The following is an 18070-nucleotide window of genomic DNA, read 5'->3' as shown; positions in this document are numbered from 1 at the left end:
CGGAGCCCCGGTAGCCCCTTAGGTTGTCCGCAGCTTTGAATACCTATTTAACTACGATTTTAAAAACAAACATTTTTGGAATTCTTTGTAACAAAGAATGGAATTTAATTTATAGAATTTGAATTTGATTTGCTTTTAATTGTGTATTAATCTGATCTTTACTAGTGGTATTCACATCTACGTGAGATAGATAGGCACAATGTGTATTGTGTCTCATATACTTGCCGACGAAAGCTTAACGTTTTAAGCTCCTAGGCAAATCCTATTTTATAAAAAACTCAAAACATAAGAGAATAGTAATTCTTTAGAATAGACAAGTAAGTACATATCTATTTTCTTTCTTTTATTGAAAGTCCACAAAACTCTGTTCATTATTCGAAAGTTATGTTCGCAGTACTGGTACAATTTCTTATTTCCTTGTAAAAAGTGAAGGAAACGGTGAAGTTTGAATGGAAATATAACTTTGTGTGATGTTGGTAATATGAGCGGTAATGTGCGCATGAATACCAGATGTGGTCTTGTCTGTATGAAACATTGTTTTAATGTTAGTAAAGTACTCGTAGATGTAATGTACTACGTCATAACATTTTTCGTTCGCATGTTTTAAATTTTTTTTATTAAAAGTGTCTAAGATTAATGGTATTGTATAGTGGTATGTAATAATGAGGGTGCTTTTCCACAAGATATGTGCTATGTAGCTATGCTACGAAGATATTATAATAGCTTTTTTTTTTTTTTTTTAGGGTGGAAAATCATCCAATGACTTCTCCCGCCTTGGGCGAGGCGAGAGGGAGTGTCAGACTCTTACTGACTAAAAACCACCCCGTTCCTACTCCTGCCCGTCGAGCCGGAGCCCCGGTAAACCCGCTAGGTAGTCCGCAGCTCCGGATTAGACATCAGCCCTACTGGGCCCCATCTGTGGTGGTCTGATGGCTCTTTGAGGCGCGCGCAGAACGCGACGCGCCGCACGCACGGGTCTGGTTCTGGTCGGGCGGCGAGCTACCCTTGCTCACCGTCCGCAGACCCGCACTTACGGTGGCCGGAGATCGTCGCGCGATCCCCGACGCCCGAAGTGTCTCTCGCGACGGCTGGGGCGTGAGGAGGTTCGTTCTCTCACGCGCCCCGCCTCCTCCTTAGCTAGCATGACTGCTTCGCAGAAGGAGGAGACGGCATCCCAGTCCCCCTCGCTCCGCACCATGGCTTGTATCAGTGCCGGACGCGAGAGGGCGCCGTCGCCGACCACATCCCTGAGGACACGGCGGTGCTCAGCCCACGCAGGGCAGACCGCAAGCGTATGTTCCACCGTGTCCTCCGGGCGGTCTTCGCAGTGATGACACCCGGGCGTTTCCTCCCGCCCAATCAGAAACAGGAACCTACCGAAGCTTCCATGTCCGGTAAGCACCTGCGTCAGGCGGTAGGTGAGGACGCCGTGGCGCCTCTCTAGCCACTCCTCAAAGAGGGGACTTACCGCTGCAATGACAGCGAGCCCAGCCCTTGGTTGCGACAGTCGCTGCTGCCATTCCGCCATGAGATCGCGATATTGTAATAACTAAGCTGTGAAACTGAGTGACCGTTTCTACTAATACTAAGCTATGTAGTTGTGCGAGTAAGATGTATTATGAAGATGCACCGCCGTAAAAGTAATTGTGCGAGGAAGATGCGCAGCTCGAGTATGCAATAAGTAAGCTTAATGTTATACCTACGCTAGGCACCATACAGTTAAGAACAATTATAGGAATACTGAAAGATATTAATATGTATTAGGTATTTTCTCGAACCGAGAATTAAACCCAATATCAGTTGCTCGATAGCCACTATAAGACCACCTTACGAACGAAACAGTTGAAATTAATGAGATAAAACTGTGAAAATCTAAAATTGTTTGATCGTGATTAAACATTTTTCAGTAAAATTGAATTGTGCTATGTATTTACTTATTAAAAAAAGTACCTAATACATAAAAATATAAAGCACAAATATTTTAAGACATCATCAAAATGGTTTAGCACAGATTTAATTGTTAAATTCCGTAATTATTTGCCAGTGCAAGCATTTGCTTAGTGTTTTAAAAATGTTAGTGCATATTAATATTTCGTAATAATCAGGTCGTCGATTTAAGGTCACAATGTTTTGTTGACACTGCGCACTTATTGAACGGATATAGAATGTAAACTATTTTTGAAATTCAAACGTAAAACGTCAGATCTATAGAATTGAATAAGTGCACTACTTTCTTATAGGTATCTTTTTATTATTCCTGTAGGACATGGACAACACCTAAGCTGTGGCTTCTGCAACGTGGCGGAAAGGAAAAAGTAGCATAAATGTATCACTTTCCTGACTCCAAACTATCTCCTGCCACGTATTAACCAAAATGGACAGTTTTACACAAAAACACAAGTTTTTTTTGAGGAGAAAAATTATCTAATGCCTTCTCTCACCTTGGGCGAGGCAAGAAGGAGTATCAGACTTTTACTGATTAAAAACCACCCCGTTCCTACCCCTGCTTTTCGGACCAGAGCCCCAGTAAAACCACTAGGTACCAACCAATCACCACCAACCCACAGATTTACACATCTACGGATTAATTCCTACTTACCCAATCTAAAATTAAATTCTTGATGCTATATATAATTTATTTACATTAAATTAAAAATGAATCATACCCGAAACGTATCAGTTTACGTTCAACGAAAAGTGTCAACTAAATAAAAATGTACTTGTACCCGAAATCTGCTGACCACAGGAGTGTACTCCCTGATGTACCGAGCCAGTGAGCCGCCAGCGGTCGCTCGGAACTGTGAAGTAACAAATTAATTGTTATTTTACTAAGAAAATAATGTGTTGTCGTGATTTGTGAGTGAATATTACATTAGCTGTAGGAAATTGTAAGTATGAATACTTCATTGAAGAATTTTCATTGAACTTAAAGCAAATTCAATTCAAGTATCACGTCCCGATTAAATGTCAATTTTTATATTTTATAAACGATGCGTCTATAATCAAGCCTTGTTATCACGATAAGCTCGGGTCGGCGTCTTTCTATTTTTATGCATTCAAATTCATCAAAATAGGATCAGTGGCTTAGATTTAAAAGCGTAACAAACAAACAAACAAACTTTTGTAATCATGGAAAATAGTTTTTTCATATAGAATAGAATCAGACGTTACTTTGCGGAAATCCATGAAGAATACATGTATAAGCGGAATTAAAACTAAAAATCTATTGTATTGTTAGTATAGTTTCTTCATTTAAAAATCATAATTTTATTTCATTTTTTAACATAAATGGCATTCCGTTTGTATATCACTTATAAGTTATAATAATAATTAAATTGTTCTGTTGTTCTCGTATACGGAAATTCGATCCCCATGTCGTGGAAGTTTCGAGTGCATAATATTCTATGAACCACGTTCAGTTAAATGAATATCCTGTTTACGCTGTTGTAGAAATGTGTAGTTTGAGGCCGGAGTCACTTTTTAGCTATATTTACGTTAATTTACTTTTCAAAACGGGTTTAAAGTTCGTATTTATCTATCTGTGATTTGTAAACGTAATTTGAAGGAAATAAAAATTATGCTCCTGCTTTTCGAGCCAAAGCACCGGTAAACCCGCTGGGTAGTCCGCAGCTCCGGAACTTGATTTACTATCCCCAGTTAATTGGGAAATATCTGATGGAAAAGTCAGTGAACTTCTGACAGGATAAGTATACTTCATTGTCTTATCCGCGACCAATAATTTTGCTTGCTCGGCAATACAGGTCCTGGAGATTTGAGGTATTAACAATTTCAATTGTCAGCTTAATTATTGAGACAATTAAGACAATGACTAATTCAATAAACATCAAAGAGTGATTGATTTACTCATTACAACGTAACTAAAAGTTTCTTATTACATTACTGTTTTCCTATAAAAAAAAGATATATTTTAGCATCTCATTCCAGCACCTTCTGTTCTTATTCGGAGCAAAATAATAACATTAATTTATGTGGCAATATCAATATAGGCGCGTCCTACTCGAAGATAATATTCATTTTATTATAGCAATGTCCTACGACGATAGCAGTTCGATGATCCTATTGACATTTAATATATCTCTTCTATGATATTTTATTCATTCTTAATTAGTAAGTGTAATCTATTGCGATAATTGGAATCGAGAGATTTTGAATAACTCGATGTATTTAACTACATACTTCTGAATTCTACGTATCTTTCATTTTATTTTATTTTTTTCTAGATGACCAGTGAAAATATGAAGGAACGTTGGGATCAGTTGGGCCTTCCACCAATGGAGTTGGCCGAGTCATCGGGAAATAGTATGATATTTTTATTACAACTTTTCGAACTAACTATCTATAACCGAAATGCCTTATAATAAGCGATTGTACTCTCTTTTCTCATGATTTAATACAAATATTTGTCTAATTTCAGGTCGCGATAACAATGGGGGGAACAGATGTTTATTCCCTTCACTACAAAAACTGATATTATTGCTACTACTAACATTTTTCGCAGTAGGAACTTACATCTTACTGCTAAGAATATCTGAAAACACTGGTAAGTGAAACTAAGATGCTAGAAATTATATAATTATATTATTACTTTAATAATATCTAATATTTGTTTCACTTACAGATTCTACGAAAATAATAATTGTCACTGGTAATAATGACCTTCCGAATGTAACGCTCCGCAACATGGAATTATATTCTATTCATTTGGATAAGGAAGCAAAAAATGAAACGTCCGAAGAATCGTCATTAGATCCTCTTATTATTGAAAGAAAGAAAAGAGATACCTTAGAAAAAACAGCAGAAAACATGGAAGAACCTATCTTATACAGTGACGAACTGTTACAAAAATCTAGGGAACTGATGATGGAATACGATGCTCACTGCAAAAACGAAAATAAGAACGAAATCTGTAAAGACCTAGTTACGAAACTGAGGGAGCTACAAAACGATGATGAAATGAAAATTAAAGAAGATCAACCTAAAATGAATTTAGATGTCAACAATAACGTGCAAAGAGTTGCTACTGAAGGTAAAGCAAAAAATAGTGTTGATTTTAATGACTTGACAAAACGGGATACGTTGATGAACCTTGAGCATTTTATGGACAATGTCCCTATGCCGATGAACGCTAGAAACCATGATCCGTTGCCAAGTGCCCATATGGTGCCACATTCACACTCGGTAACACCTCAGCATCTTAGTGATACATGTTTATTGGCGCGTCTAATAAAACAGAATTATCCGCGAGCAAAAGGTTGGTCTGATCAAAGAATTTTGTACTACATTATCTTACTATAAATATCTTATTGACTTTTATTATTTTACAGAAATTTATGAGCCCTCTTCTGACTACTTACACACACAACATCACGAGCATCCAGTAATGTCTAAAGCCAGGTATGCAAAATATGTTTGCTAAATATATTATCATAATATTTGCTAAGTTTATTTTTGCACTGGGATGTTTACTTACTTTTTCTTATTGTTAAAGGTTTTTCTCGCCCTCTGTGCACACTCCATATATACAAGAGCGGGATATGGACATGCAAAGGCGTAAAATCCATCCTCAAGATGTTGATATATTCATGAGCATGCTGACGCCAAAGTGAGTGTTGAATGTTTATTTACTAATTCATCCTCTATTTTGCAAAGGCTTCGTTTTATATTTGTTTTTCACTTTAACTATTTTTAGATATGTAAAGTACAATTTTTCTTAACAAATTGCAATCAGTGCTAATGAGCAGTCAGTATTAATATAGGTAAAATAATATAGTTATATTTTTCGTTATTTAAACAGTAATGTTAATGGTACTTTCACGTGTCTACTCTATGAAAGAATATTCATAATCAACAGCGGATTTTCCAGCTACATGAGAGCCGTGATACATGCCAGTTAGTTATGAAGCAGTTACTGTACCCGAAATCGCCATTAAAACAATCACGTACTTTATCACAGAACGCGAACAACCCGTCTGTTACAGACCTAAAAATACAATCATATTTCAGAAAGCTGTAAAGAAACAAAATTTTTATAACACCTATAAATTTAAATTCACAGAGCAGCAACACCAAGGGAGAGTAATCAAACAAAAGCATCTCGGGAAGCGATGTGCCCGCGAGGTACTGTGTCCTGTCTTAGTGGAGACACTTGCATCGATGAGAAGCAGTGGTGTGATGGCAACGTCGACTGTCTAGACGTCAGTGATGAAGCCAGCTGTGCTTGCAAAGACAGAGTCGACAAGTCTCGCCTCTGCGACGGATACTTTGACTGTCCTTTTGGAGAAGATGAAATGGGTTGCTATGGTAATTACGACGTTTCTTAAGTTGTTGTTAGCTGAATGAACTACGGTACTTCAAAAGTTTAAAAGTAAAAAAGCGATAATGAAGAAACAGAACTAAAATAATTATAATCAATTTATGTATATGCACGAACAGAAAATTGCAGTTATTCTACACCAATTTATAAATAACTATTATAAAACTGTTTTGTACCAACTATTAAATCTCACAGAACACTCTATTTATCTCAAAAACAAAGAACTTAACAACTTACCAAAATTTTTTTGCTCATTTCAGGTTGTAGTGAAACTATGTTCAGCTGCGAAGACTTAGACATCAGTGCTCAAAGCACCTGCTTCTCAAAAGAACAGAGATGCAATAACGTTGTAGACTGTCCAAACCACAAAGATGAACTAGAATGCAACATGTTAGCTCCGAGTCTACTCAAAAAACCAGTAAGAACAACATTTTAATTACTTTGATACAAAAAAAAAGACTATTTGTAACGTTGCTATATTCTCCACATTTTTTAATTATTTTTTTACTGAACCATTCTTATCCATAAAGTTCTTGAGCTATAAATATCCTCATAAGAATTTCTAAAGATTTCAACACCCGATATAGAGCAGATAATCTTCAATACTTTGCAAAATCGAAACTTTTTCATTTGCACGTAGCTCATACATCAAAGTGAAGGTGACGGATGACGGACATACCATTTTCATTTCTGAGCTTTTTTTGGACGCAATTTTGCATCACACTGATCGACTACTGTCAATCGGTGACAACTGGAAGTAACTTCAGTATCAATCTAAAAATAACCACGATGAATTTAAAATAGACTTTATTGTGTACAGTACAAAGTACTTTTTTTATAATACAGAACAATATTATAGCATTAACCGCAACATTCGAAAATAATAAATTAGTTACTGTACTTTTTCGTCTATTATCTTTGGATTTAAATAATAAAGTTGTAAAAATTCGGTCGATGTTTCCAATATTTTTTATGAAAACAATGATCTTTTACTACCATTAATTTCTAGATAGAGAACAGAGATCCGTGGGCTATTGTAACATTTGCTATAGATGGATTTTATTCATTTTCAGTTGTTTGCCATCTCAAATACTGAGGGATTCCTGCATAGAAACTTCAAAGGTGACTGGTATGCTGTATGTAAAAACCCGTATATGTGGGCTCATGATGCTTGTCGTCGGGAGACCGGTGTCATAATAAGGTATGAATTACAAATTCTTATGTCCAAAAAAAAGCAGTCCCATTTCTATAGGCAAGATTTAAAATTTCCATTTTATATTTTAGGCCTCCATTTATCAGCACCGTTCCAATTGACCCTATGGTGAAGATCGACTATCTGAATACTGGTCCTGGAGGCCTAATACAAACAAGTGACACATGCATGAACTCATCAGCTGTTTACGTCACCTGTCCTGACTTAATATGTGGAACACGAGTGCAGTCCACATCACAACTGCTTAAACAGGTAACGTAGTCGAAAGCAATTGAATTTTCGAAGAAAATAGATTGCGCTCACGACCTATCTTCAGAATTAAATTTGCTGTCTAAAATAGATTCTGTCTTCAACAAAAACCTGGACTAATTTCTGGAAGTTCGCAGAATACAAATTACAAATACTTTTATGTTTTTCAAATAGTAAAAATATATTTTTATCTTTCATATTAAAGTCCATCGATTCAGTGAACTCATTCATATCATTTTTTAGTTCAACTTACAAATGATTTGAATCAATATAAACTTACTAGCGTAATTTTCAATTTTCAGAGCAACGTTATGGAAAATCGCTTGTTTGGACGAAACAAAAGAAATTTCCCAGCAAGGCATGCCTATCCACCATTGTTTTATGGTAACCGCTTTAAAAGAGATGTGGACCAAGATAGCACTAAGACAAATTACGGAATGGGAATCAATAGATTCGGGGCCTTTGATACGATGAGGAACAAAAGAACTGAGAGCAGGGTGGTGGGTGGAAGACCTAGTCAGCCGGCAGCCTGGCCTTGGATGGTGGCTGTGTACAGAAACGGCATGTTCCATTGCGGTGGAGTCGTAATTAACCATAGCTGGGTGATATCTGCTGCTCATTGTGTCAGCAAGTAAGTGTCACACATATATTTTATTTACACAAATAACAGTGAGTGGCGGACTTAAACACTTAAGGCATTCTCTGACTGTCAAACATAGGGTAATGCAAAGAAATGTACCGGTTAGTGCGAAGCCAGAACATAATCACAAAATTTCAGAATTGATAAAAATATATGTATACTACAATACTACATACATAAATACCTATAGAAATAAATAATGTATAAAATTGTACTTTCAAAATATATTTAGTATTCTTGTTACTAAAGAATCTTTTCAATCCACAGATTTTGGAAATATTATTACGAAGTACAAGTTGGTATGCTGCGTCGTTTTTCATTCTCGCCACAGGAACAAAGTCACAGAGTGACTCACGTTATAGTCAATCAATTTTATAGCCAAACTGACATGAAAAACGATATGTCTCTATTGAGAGTTGAGCCCGCTATTCAGTTTAGCCGATGGGTGCGACCGATTTGTTTGCCGGGTCCCGATACGGCCGGTCCTGATTGGCTTTGGGGACCTGCTCCCGGCACTATATGTACTGCTGTTGGTTGGGGAGCTACTACGGAACACGGACCCGATCGTGAGTAATGACATACACACATAAATATTTCTAAAATAAAGTATATAATATCACAAACAGACATTTTCAAAGTAATAACCTATAACAGCTTGGTATGGTTAAACTGACTTCTGGGAAAATAAAATACAGCTAACCTTTCATAAAACCTTTTATAACATCTACATAGAGAAAAAACATCGCAGTGATCAAGTATCAACAAATATATTGTTATCATGTTTTCATTACGAGAATATATTTATAATATTTTTGCTTATTTTAGCTGATCACATGCGTGAAGTAGAGGTTCCTATTTGGGAAAACTGTAAACACCGAGAAGATCAAACTGGTAAAGAAATATGTGCTGGATTCGTTGAAGGTGGAAAGGATGCATGCCAGGTAAATAATTTCCTTATTTTGAAGGTATAGATTACTAAACATAATACTTTTCATAAACCAAGTTACGGTTCTTCACTATAAAGACAATGTATCTTAAACTTGGAATAAAATCTGATAAATTTAAATGAAATGATTTACACCCGTAATTTATACATAAAATAAATATTCATATACCTTATAAGCTAATTTACTACGCATTGAATTGTTCCAGGGTGATAGTGGTGGCCCGCTTTTATGCAGGAATCCATTGAATTCACAACAATGGTACATGGCAGGCATCGTGAGTCACGGAGACGGGTGCGGTCGTAAAGATGAGCCCGGTGTTTATACTCGAGTCAGCCTCTTCGTAAAATGGATTAAATATTATATATGTGAGTAAGATTAGATCTTTATTACTACAAGCATTTTCCATCATAACCTTATTTTTACTTAATACTTATATTTTATTTCAGCATCCAATACATTACCTACTATTCAACCCATACAAGAATGTCCAGGATTCAAATGTGACACAGGAATTTCAAAATGTCTTCCACTTAAAAGACGATGTGACAAAATAGTTGATTGTCTTAATGGAGAAGATGAAACGAGATGTGATTTCACAAAAGCTTCCTTCACTGATAGCTTACTTATGGAAACAAAAAATACACTAGAAGAACTAATGGAAAGAAAAGAAGCCGAAACAGAAGCCCCCTTGATGTCTACCGCTTCGAATCAAGAAAATATGATGTCAACTAGGATGCCAATGGACAAAGAAACTCCAAAACCTCAACTTGATAATGAAAATCCTCTATCTTCAACAGAAAATATTCTAGGAATGTCGACTAATGGGAATCGAGGAAATACAGTGTCTACAATGATGGCTTTCGATGAAGAAACTCCAAAACCTCAACTTGATGACGATCTCTCTTCAGCAGAACTTCACTTACATAAACACGGATGGGAAAGCAAAAAGATAATAAAACAGGAGGACATTATCAGCAAAGAAAACGCAGATGATCAGTCTAAGACTGTAGATGAAACACCAGATTCTTCACAGACTATGTTTGAAAACAATGATAGAAGCTCAGAGGGTGTTGTTTCTTCTAAGGATAACGCAGTAACTGAGTCAGTAGTAAAGATGACCACTGTCAGTCGTGGAGATGTAGAACTTATAACAATGGGTTTCGATCCAGCATCTCTCGAATCAGGATCATCAGTATTAGAAACGACAGTGAATTACATACCACCTGGTGATTATTTGAATGGTGAAGATAATGTAACAAATAATGTATTTGATGAAAATATTGAAGATAATGTTACAAGCAACGTTTTAGATCAAAACGTTGAAGAAAATGTCACAAGCAAAGTTTTTGATCAGAACATTGAAGAAAATGTAACAAACAACGTTTATGATCAAAACATTGAAGATAATGTAACAAACAACGTTTTTGATCAAAACATTGAAGAAAATGTAACGAACAACGTTTTCGATCAAAACACCGTTAGTCAGGTAGAAACATCTACTTCTGGTTTAATCGTGAAAGATGCTATGGACCAGGTAAAGGAAGCAACGTCTTCATCAAGCAAAGAAAATCTGAAAGAAAATGTAAATGGCCGGAGTGACAACGATACGGGCTTAATTGTAAAACTGCTGCCAGAATCACAAACATTATCACCTGACCAAGAAGAAGACTCAAAACTTATTCACGAGGATCTTCAGCAAATCACTGCAAACATTAATAAGGAAAACAAAGGTTCCAAATCTCTCCCAGTTACAGAAGATTTGAATCACCTCGAAGATATAGTGACGTCTGAACTAGAACCACCTAAATCAAGGAGGAAGCATCGTAACCCTCCCACATTTGAATGCAGACGGTAAACTTATATAACATTATTTTATTTTTATACTACTAAAGTAAAAACAGAAATTAAATTGATTATTTATTTTTAGAATTGACCAAACAATACCTTATCACATGCGGTGTGACAGAAAAGCGGATTGTGAGGATGGCACTGATGAACTCGACTGCACATGTACCGATTATTTGATAACTTTTGACGACAAGCTTATATGTGATGGAAGACCTGATTGTGCTGATGGACAAGATGAACAGGACTGTTGTGAGTATACTTTTATGTTATCTAGACTAGAAAGTGAACTTACATTCACTCACTGAGTACCTTTTCCGACTCCAATTTATAATTACTAACAATTTCAACATTAAATTCAACGTAAGGTATTGGCTATTGCATTTATGACCACTCCATGGTCAATTTTACTTAAAACTGTAAAAATAAAACTAATCAACTAAATAAACTTTCAGTCAGCTGTCCAGACGACCATTTCTTGTGTAGTAAGAGCCAGGTTTGCCTACCAGAAAAACATGTCTGTGATGGAAAACGAGAATGTCCACTAGGCGAAGATGAAATGAATTGCTGTAAGTATTATTGTTTCAATTGTATTCCATACCTTTACCCAATACTCATGCTAAAGATATCCTACTCAAAAAAGTTGACCAAAAAGTAGCAATAACAGACGATAAAATGATACATGATTTAATGGTTTCAGACGCATTATCCAACGGTCAAGAAATGGAATTTGACTTAGATGAAAGGCCACTAGTAAACCTAGAGGGCTATTTAACAAAGAAACATTTCAACAATGAGTGGCATGTACTCTGTTATGATGAACTATCTACTGAGGAGCAAGAACAAGCAGCTACGCACATTTGTCGCTACTTAGGATTTAGGTAATACAAACTTACTTAAACCTAAAAATTTGATGATTCTCCACATATTCATAGTAATAAATTTGGTACATATGTACGTGCATTAGAATAAAAGTAAATTCTTTTACAGCGGTGCAAATAGATATCCAGTGAAATACATAAATATCAACAAGAACGATGTAATGGGAATCGAATCACACAACAACAGGCATCGAAGAGAAACAAACCAACGTGTTCCTGTCCACTTCGTCTACAGAATGGAAGGTTCAGAGAATGATACAAGCCGACATACCATCATAAAAGGACCCCAAGTACTTAAAGAAGAATGTGTACCAAACGTAACAAAAACCTGCAAAGCTTTGTACGTTGCTTGTGACAATACTCTCTTCACCAACTTTGATGATGAAGATGATTCAGTAAACAGTGTGTTCAAACGAGACTCATCGGTTAGTAACCGTGAATGGCCTTGGATTGCTAAAGTCTTTGTTGAAGGAGACTACAAATGCACTGGTGTTTTAGTCAATCTGTCTTGGGTTTTAGTTAGTGAGTCTTGCCTCTGGGATGCCACGTAAGTTTCATAAAATATGTCTAAATATTTGTTTATTTTTAAAATAAGTTGAACAACATTTTAATATAAAACTTTGTTTTAGACTATCTCATCACTTCATAACAGTTGTACTAGGATCTCATAGAACTTTAGAAGGTTTGACCAGCATGCACGAACAAGTTTATCAAGTGGATTACAAGAAGGACATTTATCGCAACAAAGCTATGTTGTTGCATCTGAAAGAACCAGCTCATTACTCAAATGTCGTAAAGCCTATGATTGTTGCTTCTGCGTAAGTATTTTTGAACTCAACTTTATTTTTATGACATACCTTTGGACCAGTTCTTTAACTATAAATATTGTTTTCCTTACACTGCTACACGGTACAACAAAGTGCCACTTGTAACTACATTATACAAGTACCTACCTACTTTATATTTTTTTAATTTTCGTTCTATACCTCTATTTTAGCTACACCCCAGACGAGAAATCGACTTGCGTAGCTGTTGGTCAAGACTATAAAAACAATACAATAAGCGTATTTTTGGAAGAAACTCATGAAAACTGTCACCCCAGCAATCGTTGTTTCAAACGAAAATCAACCGAAAATATTTGCCCGGTGAGTTCAAATTGATATACAAAGTTAGTTGCTATATTTTATTTATTTATTTTTACTTGGACGTCAAATGGCAGAAATTTAATGACGTGAAAAATATCAATGTAATCTTTTAGGTTGAGGTGAAATCGACCCAACACTGGGCTGGTATCATAAGTTGTCATAATGACGAAGGATGGTACCCAGCTGCTACATTCGTTGATGGCAGAGGAGAATGCGGATTACAGGACCATATTAATGCTACAGCTATAGACCACCTTAAACACGAAATACACAGACATTACGGTAAGTCAAAAAGATATAAGTTTTTAAACTGACGTAGTGAATACTAAAGTTAAAAAGATTATTATACTTACTAACATACAAACTTGAACTGACGCAGCGTTAAAAATACCAAAAAATTAAATGATTTTATCAATTGTACACCTCCAGGAAATTATCTTCGAAATATTAACTGAACGATACATTTTCAAGGAAATGACAATATCTTTCAATTTCGTTTGGTATCCGTAGGTAAGAAGAAATTACCATCTTTAATCGAGACGGAATTTGGTGACGATTGCGAAGGAACGCGATGTGGGCGAGGTCGGTGTGTGGGATTAATGCAAGTCTGCAACGGTATCAGAGATTGTGAAGATGGTAATGATGAATCTGAACAAGCTTGTGAAAAGAAGAATACAATGTGCGAGAAGGACCCGTACCATAGAGGATGTGGTAAGTTCAAAAATGTTTCATAATAATTACTTTTAAGTATATCGTTTACTAGTTGCTTGGAGAATAATGTTGCACTTCATGTTGTGAACACAATTTCTACGTTTAAAATCATGGTTAAGACAAAATTACCAAATCTTAGTTAGGTTGCATTGATTAATATTACGCTTTATATAATAAAAGAAAAAAGTCTAATTCTCTAGCCTGGTATAAGTTACGTACAGAATTCATTATAACCTATTACTTTTGAACATCAACTACATAAGTACTGACGACGAACATAAATACTACCTATCCGTATATTTTTTATTATATTTCAAGTCCATACATCAACCGCACGTGATGACATAATCTCATTTTTCGCCGTTAAAAATAGGTGTATCGAATTTCTCGTCACTTTGGCACCGAATTTTCAATTATAATGAAAGTCGGTTTTCTCCGATGTTTCACCCACGTACTCTGTTCCTAAGGGTCAAATCGCGGCAATAGATTAGGTTTTTTCTACATAGAAGTATTATATTATTCGTTATTTGACTAACCAGCCTTCTTGGAAAATAACATGACGTAAGTCGAATCAATTGAAAAATATACATTTCAATAGATTGCCGTATAAGCTTTGAATTAATTTGTCGAATGTCAATGTCGAACCGAATCGAACGATCGAACTAACAGAATGTAATGTGTAGCTATTTGCTCACAGAATAGTTCTAGATTTTTTTTTAACTATGTTTTACTTAAAATAAAGTAAACGTTTAACTATTTTGACATAAAAGTATAGTGTTTGTCTTATAATTATATGAACTTTATTTAATTTTGTACTTTGCGCTTAATTATTTGGTCGATAAAAATTAAAGTACCAGTTCATTCTTCTAACCCAAAGAATTTCATAATATCATTTTGAGGGTCCTTGATGGCAATTTAATAAAGGAGAAACCTTTTTATGTTTGAGTTGTAGATTATGTCATAAATGACTGGTTGCCTGGCTTAAGTTAGGTATTTCATAATAGCAACGTGGTATGAGTTATTAATTTGGTATGTAATAACGTGATGGACACTAATTTTAGCTGCAAAATATTAGTAGGTATTGGTCAAATAAGCACGTTTTTTAATCACATAGCTACAGTCTCCCACAAAGTACTTAAAGATTATGCCAATAATTTTAATTTTCTTTCAGAATGTACGGTTGGCCAAATGAAATGCCACAACGGCAAATGTATATCGAAGGAACTCTTCCAAGATGGAAACGATGATTGTGGAGACGGTACTGATGAGCCTGGTCGCTCAGTCTGTGCAGTCTACTTGGCCAGAGTGATGCCTTCAAAGCTGTGTGATGGAATTCTCAACTGTCATGATAGAAGCGACGAAGATCCTATGTTCTGCAAATGTTTCGCGAAGAAGAGTTATAAGTGAGTGTTTATTTTTTTCTTTTGTATACATGTTAGACAACATTTTTTAGTTTACTTGCCAGTTGTTCTTTACTTTCAAGCATTATGAATACAAGCTTTTACTCTTAGATTAATGTTTCAACTGCAATGCATAGTAGAAAATTACATTCTTGTAAAAAGGGATGAAAGTTAGGTACATTTATTTCTTGTGTGTATTTTACTTACTACATTGGAGTAAGCAATAAGCCTTTTCTATAATATTTTTTGTGAAATCAAATTTGAAAAACGGTAATGGTAACACCATTACCGTTTTTCATTGTTGGTGAAAAATAACTTATAGTATTCCATTTCAAGGCATTATTTTAATTCGATATTCTTTCTTCCCAGATGCGGTTCTAAGTTAGGCGTTGATCACTGCGTGGCTCCTGATATGGTGTGCGACGGTGTTCGGGATTGCCCTAATGGAGAAGATGAGCAGGTCTGCATAGGTCTCAACGCTCCACATGGAACACCGTAAGTTTTTGCACATCTTTTTATCTACTTACCTTTTTAATGAAAACAATGATCGCAAGGTTTTGACGTGACTGCACCGGCTTTTGCTGGAGACGAAAATATTCATAAGTGATGTGTTTCTAAAATTCTCCATAATAGCACAGAGTCTGAAATTGGATATATTTAATTTGAGGAACTAGATCCCCTTTTAAGTATTTCAATAAGACCTATAGCACAACCGTTTAAATTGATGCACAATGCGAAGTGTACTACTTACTCAAAGTCAAAGTCAAAGCATTTATTTCAATTAATCCTAAATTAGGCACTTTTGAAATGTCAAATTGAATTGTCCGTCAGTCTGTCTGTCAGTGAAGCTGCTCGTTCCAAAGTGTAGCTTCGAATGGAGAAGAACAAGCAAGAAACTCCATCAATACTCTTTTTTAAAAATATGTTTTTTCCTACTAGATAATATTGGTATGACAATAATAGTGGACCTTTGCAAATTCTTACTTTTCTTTTATCTATTCCAGATACGGAACCGGTCAAGTGACAGTCCGTCGTCATGGCGTCTGGCACTCCAAGTGCTACTCCTCACCGAACCACACCAAAACCGAGTTAGAAGCAATCTGCGCCGAATTAGGTTTCAGGAGCGGACATGCGAAGCAAATCAAACAAATCGAAAATTTCGTAGTTCACCCGTATAATAACTTAGTGGTCGACCCTTTCAACGAAATTACGCTCAATAATAACACAGTGATAAAAATGAGAAATTCACACGAACCGATAGCCAAGCCCGTGTTCGATGAGAATCTGAAGGAGTGTTACCCAGTTTTTATAGAATGTCGTTAGGATGTCCTATAGATGTTATTTATTTTATTTATTGATATTTAGACCTTAAGTTGGATTTCAGTTTTTCTATGGAATAAATGTATTTTTTTATGTTCTTTAAACTGATTTTTCTTTTGTCTTATTCCCAAACTAAGTAGCTACTGTTACTATCCTATCAATATTTAGTTAGATACTGTCTGTAAATACACAACTAAACAAATCTATATAGCTTAAAAATAATGTTATCATTTTTATTTTTAGACTTTTCGTCTGAAATTCAGCGTAGCAATACAATAAGAAAAGCTAGCGCACTCTAGCGGATAAAAATGTAACAGAGAAAATCTTAACTTTACTTGATGTGCCAAAAGATGGCGTGCGAAATAAACACTGCCTTATCTCAAAGTGGAAAACTTGTTTCAAGTTATACTCCATACTACGAGGACAACTTAAACCTAACTTAGTTGTACAAGCGCTTCATAGATGGCACTATTATACAATTTCGATAAATATTAAATTGGTTTCTATTTAAATTCTTGGTATCCATTGATATCATGAATTTAAAAGTAATAAAGTTAATAATAATGTATTTCTTAATACATAGAACAGTAACTATATTTTTGTTATTTAATATCTAGGACTGTCAATGAGTAACTTTTTATTATAATAAATGACGATTTACAAGTGTCAATGAATTGATTTGACCTAAAGGTACCACTATTGAATAATTTAAATTAACAACATTCAGTTTTAAAACGTTAAGCCGCTAATAAATTAGTGATATGATCATGCGCTCACGCATAATCTGACACCAAAATTTATCAGGGCATGAACCCGAATCAATATTCACGTCATAAAATAATTTACATAATATAAACTATTAGAGTGACAAAATAAACATTTTTAAATTTAATTTCTGTCACAACAATTATTAATTTTCATTCTACATGATTTTAAATTGGAAAAAATGTGTTCTACACTAATAGTTATTGAGGTGTACGAAGATCTGTGAGCTTGTGTCTGCGCATACAGATGTATTGTATCGGTGTTAGGTGGAGGTATATGTGTGAGTTTTGCAATGTTACAACCGGTGTCGTTAGCCGCGTATAAATTGTTGTGTACAATTATCTAAATAAATAATATTTAAAGTGATTAAAACTTGCGTGTTCATTTATGCCCTAATAGGTTATGGGCCCAGGAGACTATAAACAATTAATTTTGTGAGTTTTGGACAATAAATATAGTGAAAAGTTGTGATGAACAATTATAGTGAAATAATAGACTCGCCCCGTTCCATGCGGTCACAGTGCACCGAGTGCACGGCGCACGTATAAAAAGTGGACTCGCCCAAGTTGTTTACAACTTAACATTCTTTACGTCGATTTTATAAATTGTGTTATCTTTAA

General features: G+C 35.4%; 1 protein-coding gene across 2 annotated transcripts; it reads left to right on the top strand.

The window, feature by feature from the left end:
* Positions 1 to 2726: 2726 nt before the first annotated feature.
* LOC118268368 (serine protease nudel) lies at positions 2727 to 16783 on the top strand. Of its 2 annotated transcripts, none has more exons than XM_035582828.2 (26): positions 2727 to 2888; positions 4242 to 4320; positions 4436 to 4561; positions 4640 to 5047; positions 5346 to 5415; positions 5510 to 5623; positions 6077 to 6321; positions 6595 to 6752; positions 7408 to 7535; positions 7619 to 7799; positions 8099 to 8427; positions 8704 to 9002; positions 9262 to 9377; positions 9589 to 9748; positions 9830 to 11234; positions 11311 to 11480; positions 11684 to 11797; positions 11929 to 12109; positions 12219 to 12656; positions 12739 to 12927; positions 13107 to 13254; positions 13368 to 13536; positions 13765 to 13965; positions 15137 to 15368; positions 15735 to 15860; positions 16370 to 16783. In XM_035582828.2, the coding sequence occupies exons 2-26, from the start codon at positions 4242 to 4244 to the stop codon at positions 16686 to 16688; spliced, it is 6105 nt and encodes a 2034-aa protein (XP_035438721.2). In that variant the 5' UTR covers positions 2727 to 2888; the 3' UTR covers positions 16689 to 16783. The 2 variants fall into 2 exon arrangements, with proteins under 2 accessions (XP_035438721.2, XP_035438720.2); XM_035582827.2 differs by having other exon boundaries at positions 4640 to 5272.
* Positions 16784 to 18070: the final 1287 nt, after the last annotated feature.

This window comes from Spodoptera frugiperda, chromosome 29 (assembly GCF_023101765.2).
Source record: "Spodoptera frugiperda isolate SF20-4 chromosome 29, AGI-APGP_CSIRO_Sfru_2.0, whole genome shotgun sequence".
Lineage (NCBI taxonomy): Eukaryota > Metazoa > Arthropoda > Insecta > Lepidoptera > Noctuidae > Spodoptera > Spodoptera frugiperda.
This window is presented reverse-complemented; position numbering and strand designations above follow the sequence as displayed.

What these genes read in the sequence shown, in the direction of transcription:
- LOC118268368 (XM_035582827.2), top strand. Translation starts at nt 4,242, where the DNA reads ATGACCAGTGAAAATATGAAGGAACGTTGGGATCAGTTGGGCCTTCCA. An exon ending in TACGGAACACGGACCCGATC is followed by an intron (nt 9,003 to 9,261) that starts GTGAGTAATGAC and finishes TGCTTATTTTAG; the next exon opens with CTGATCACATGCGTGAAGTA. An exon ending in CCCACATTTGAATGCAGACG is followed by an intron (nt 11,235 to 11,310) that starts GTAAACTTATAT and finishes ATTTATTTTTAG; the next exon opens with AATTGACCAAACAATACCTT.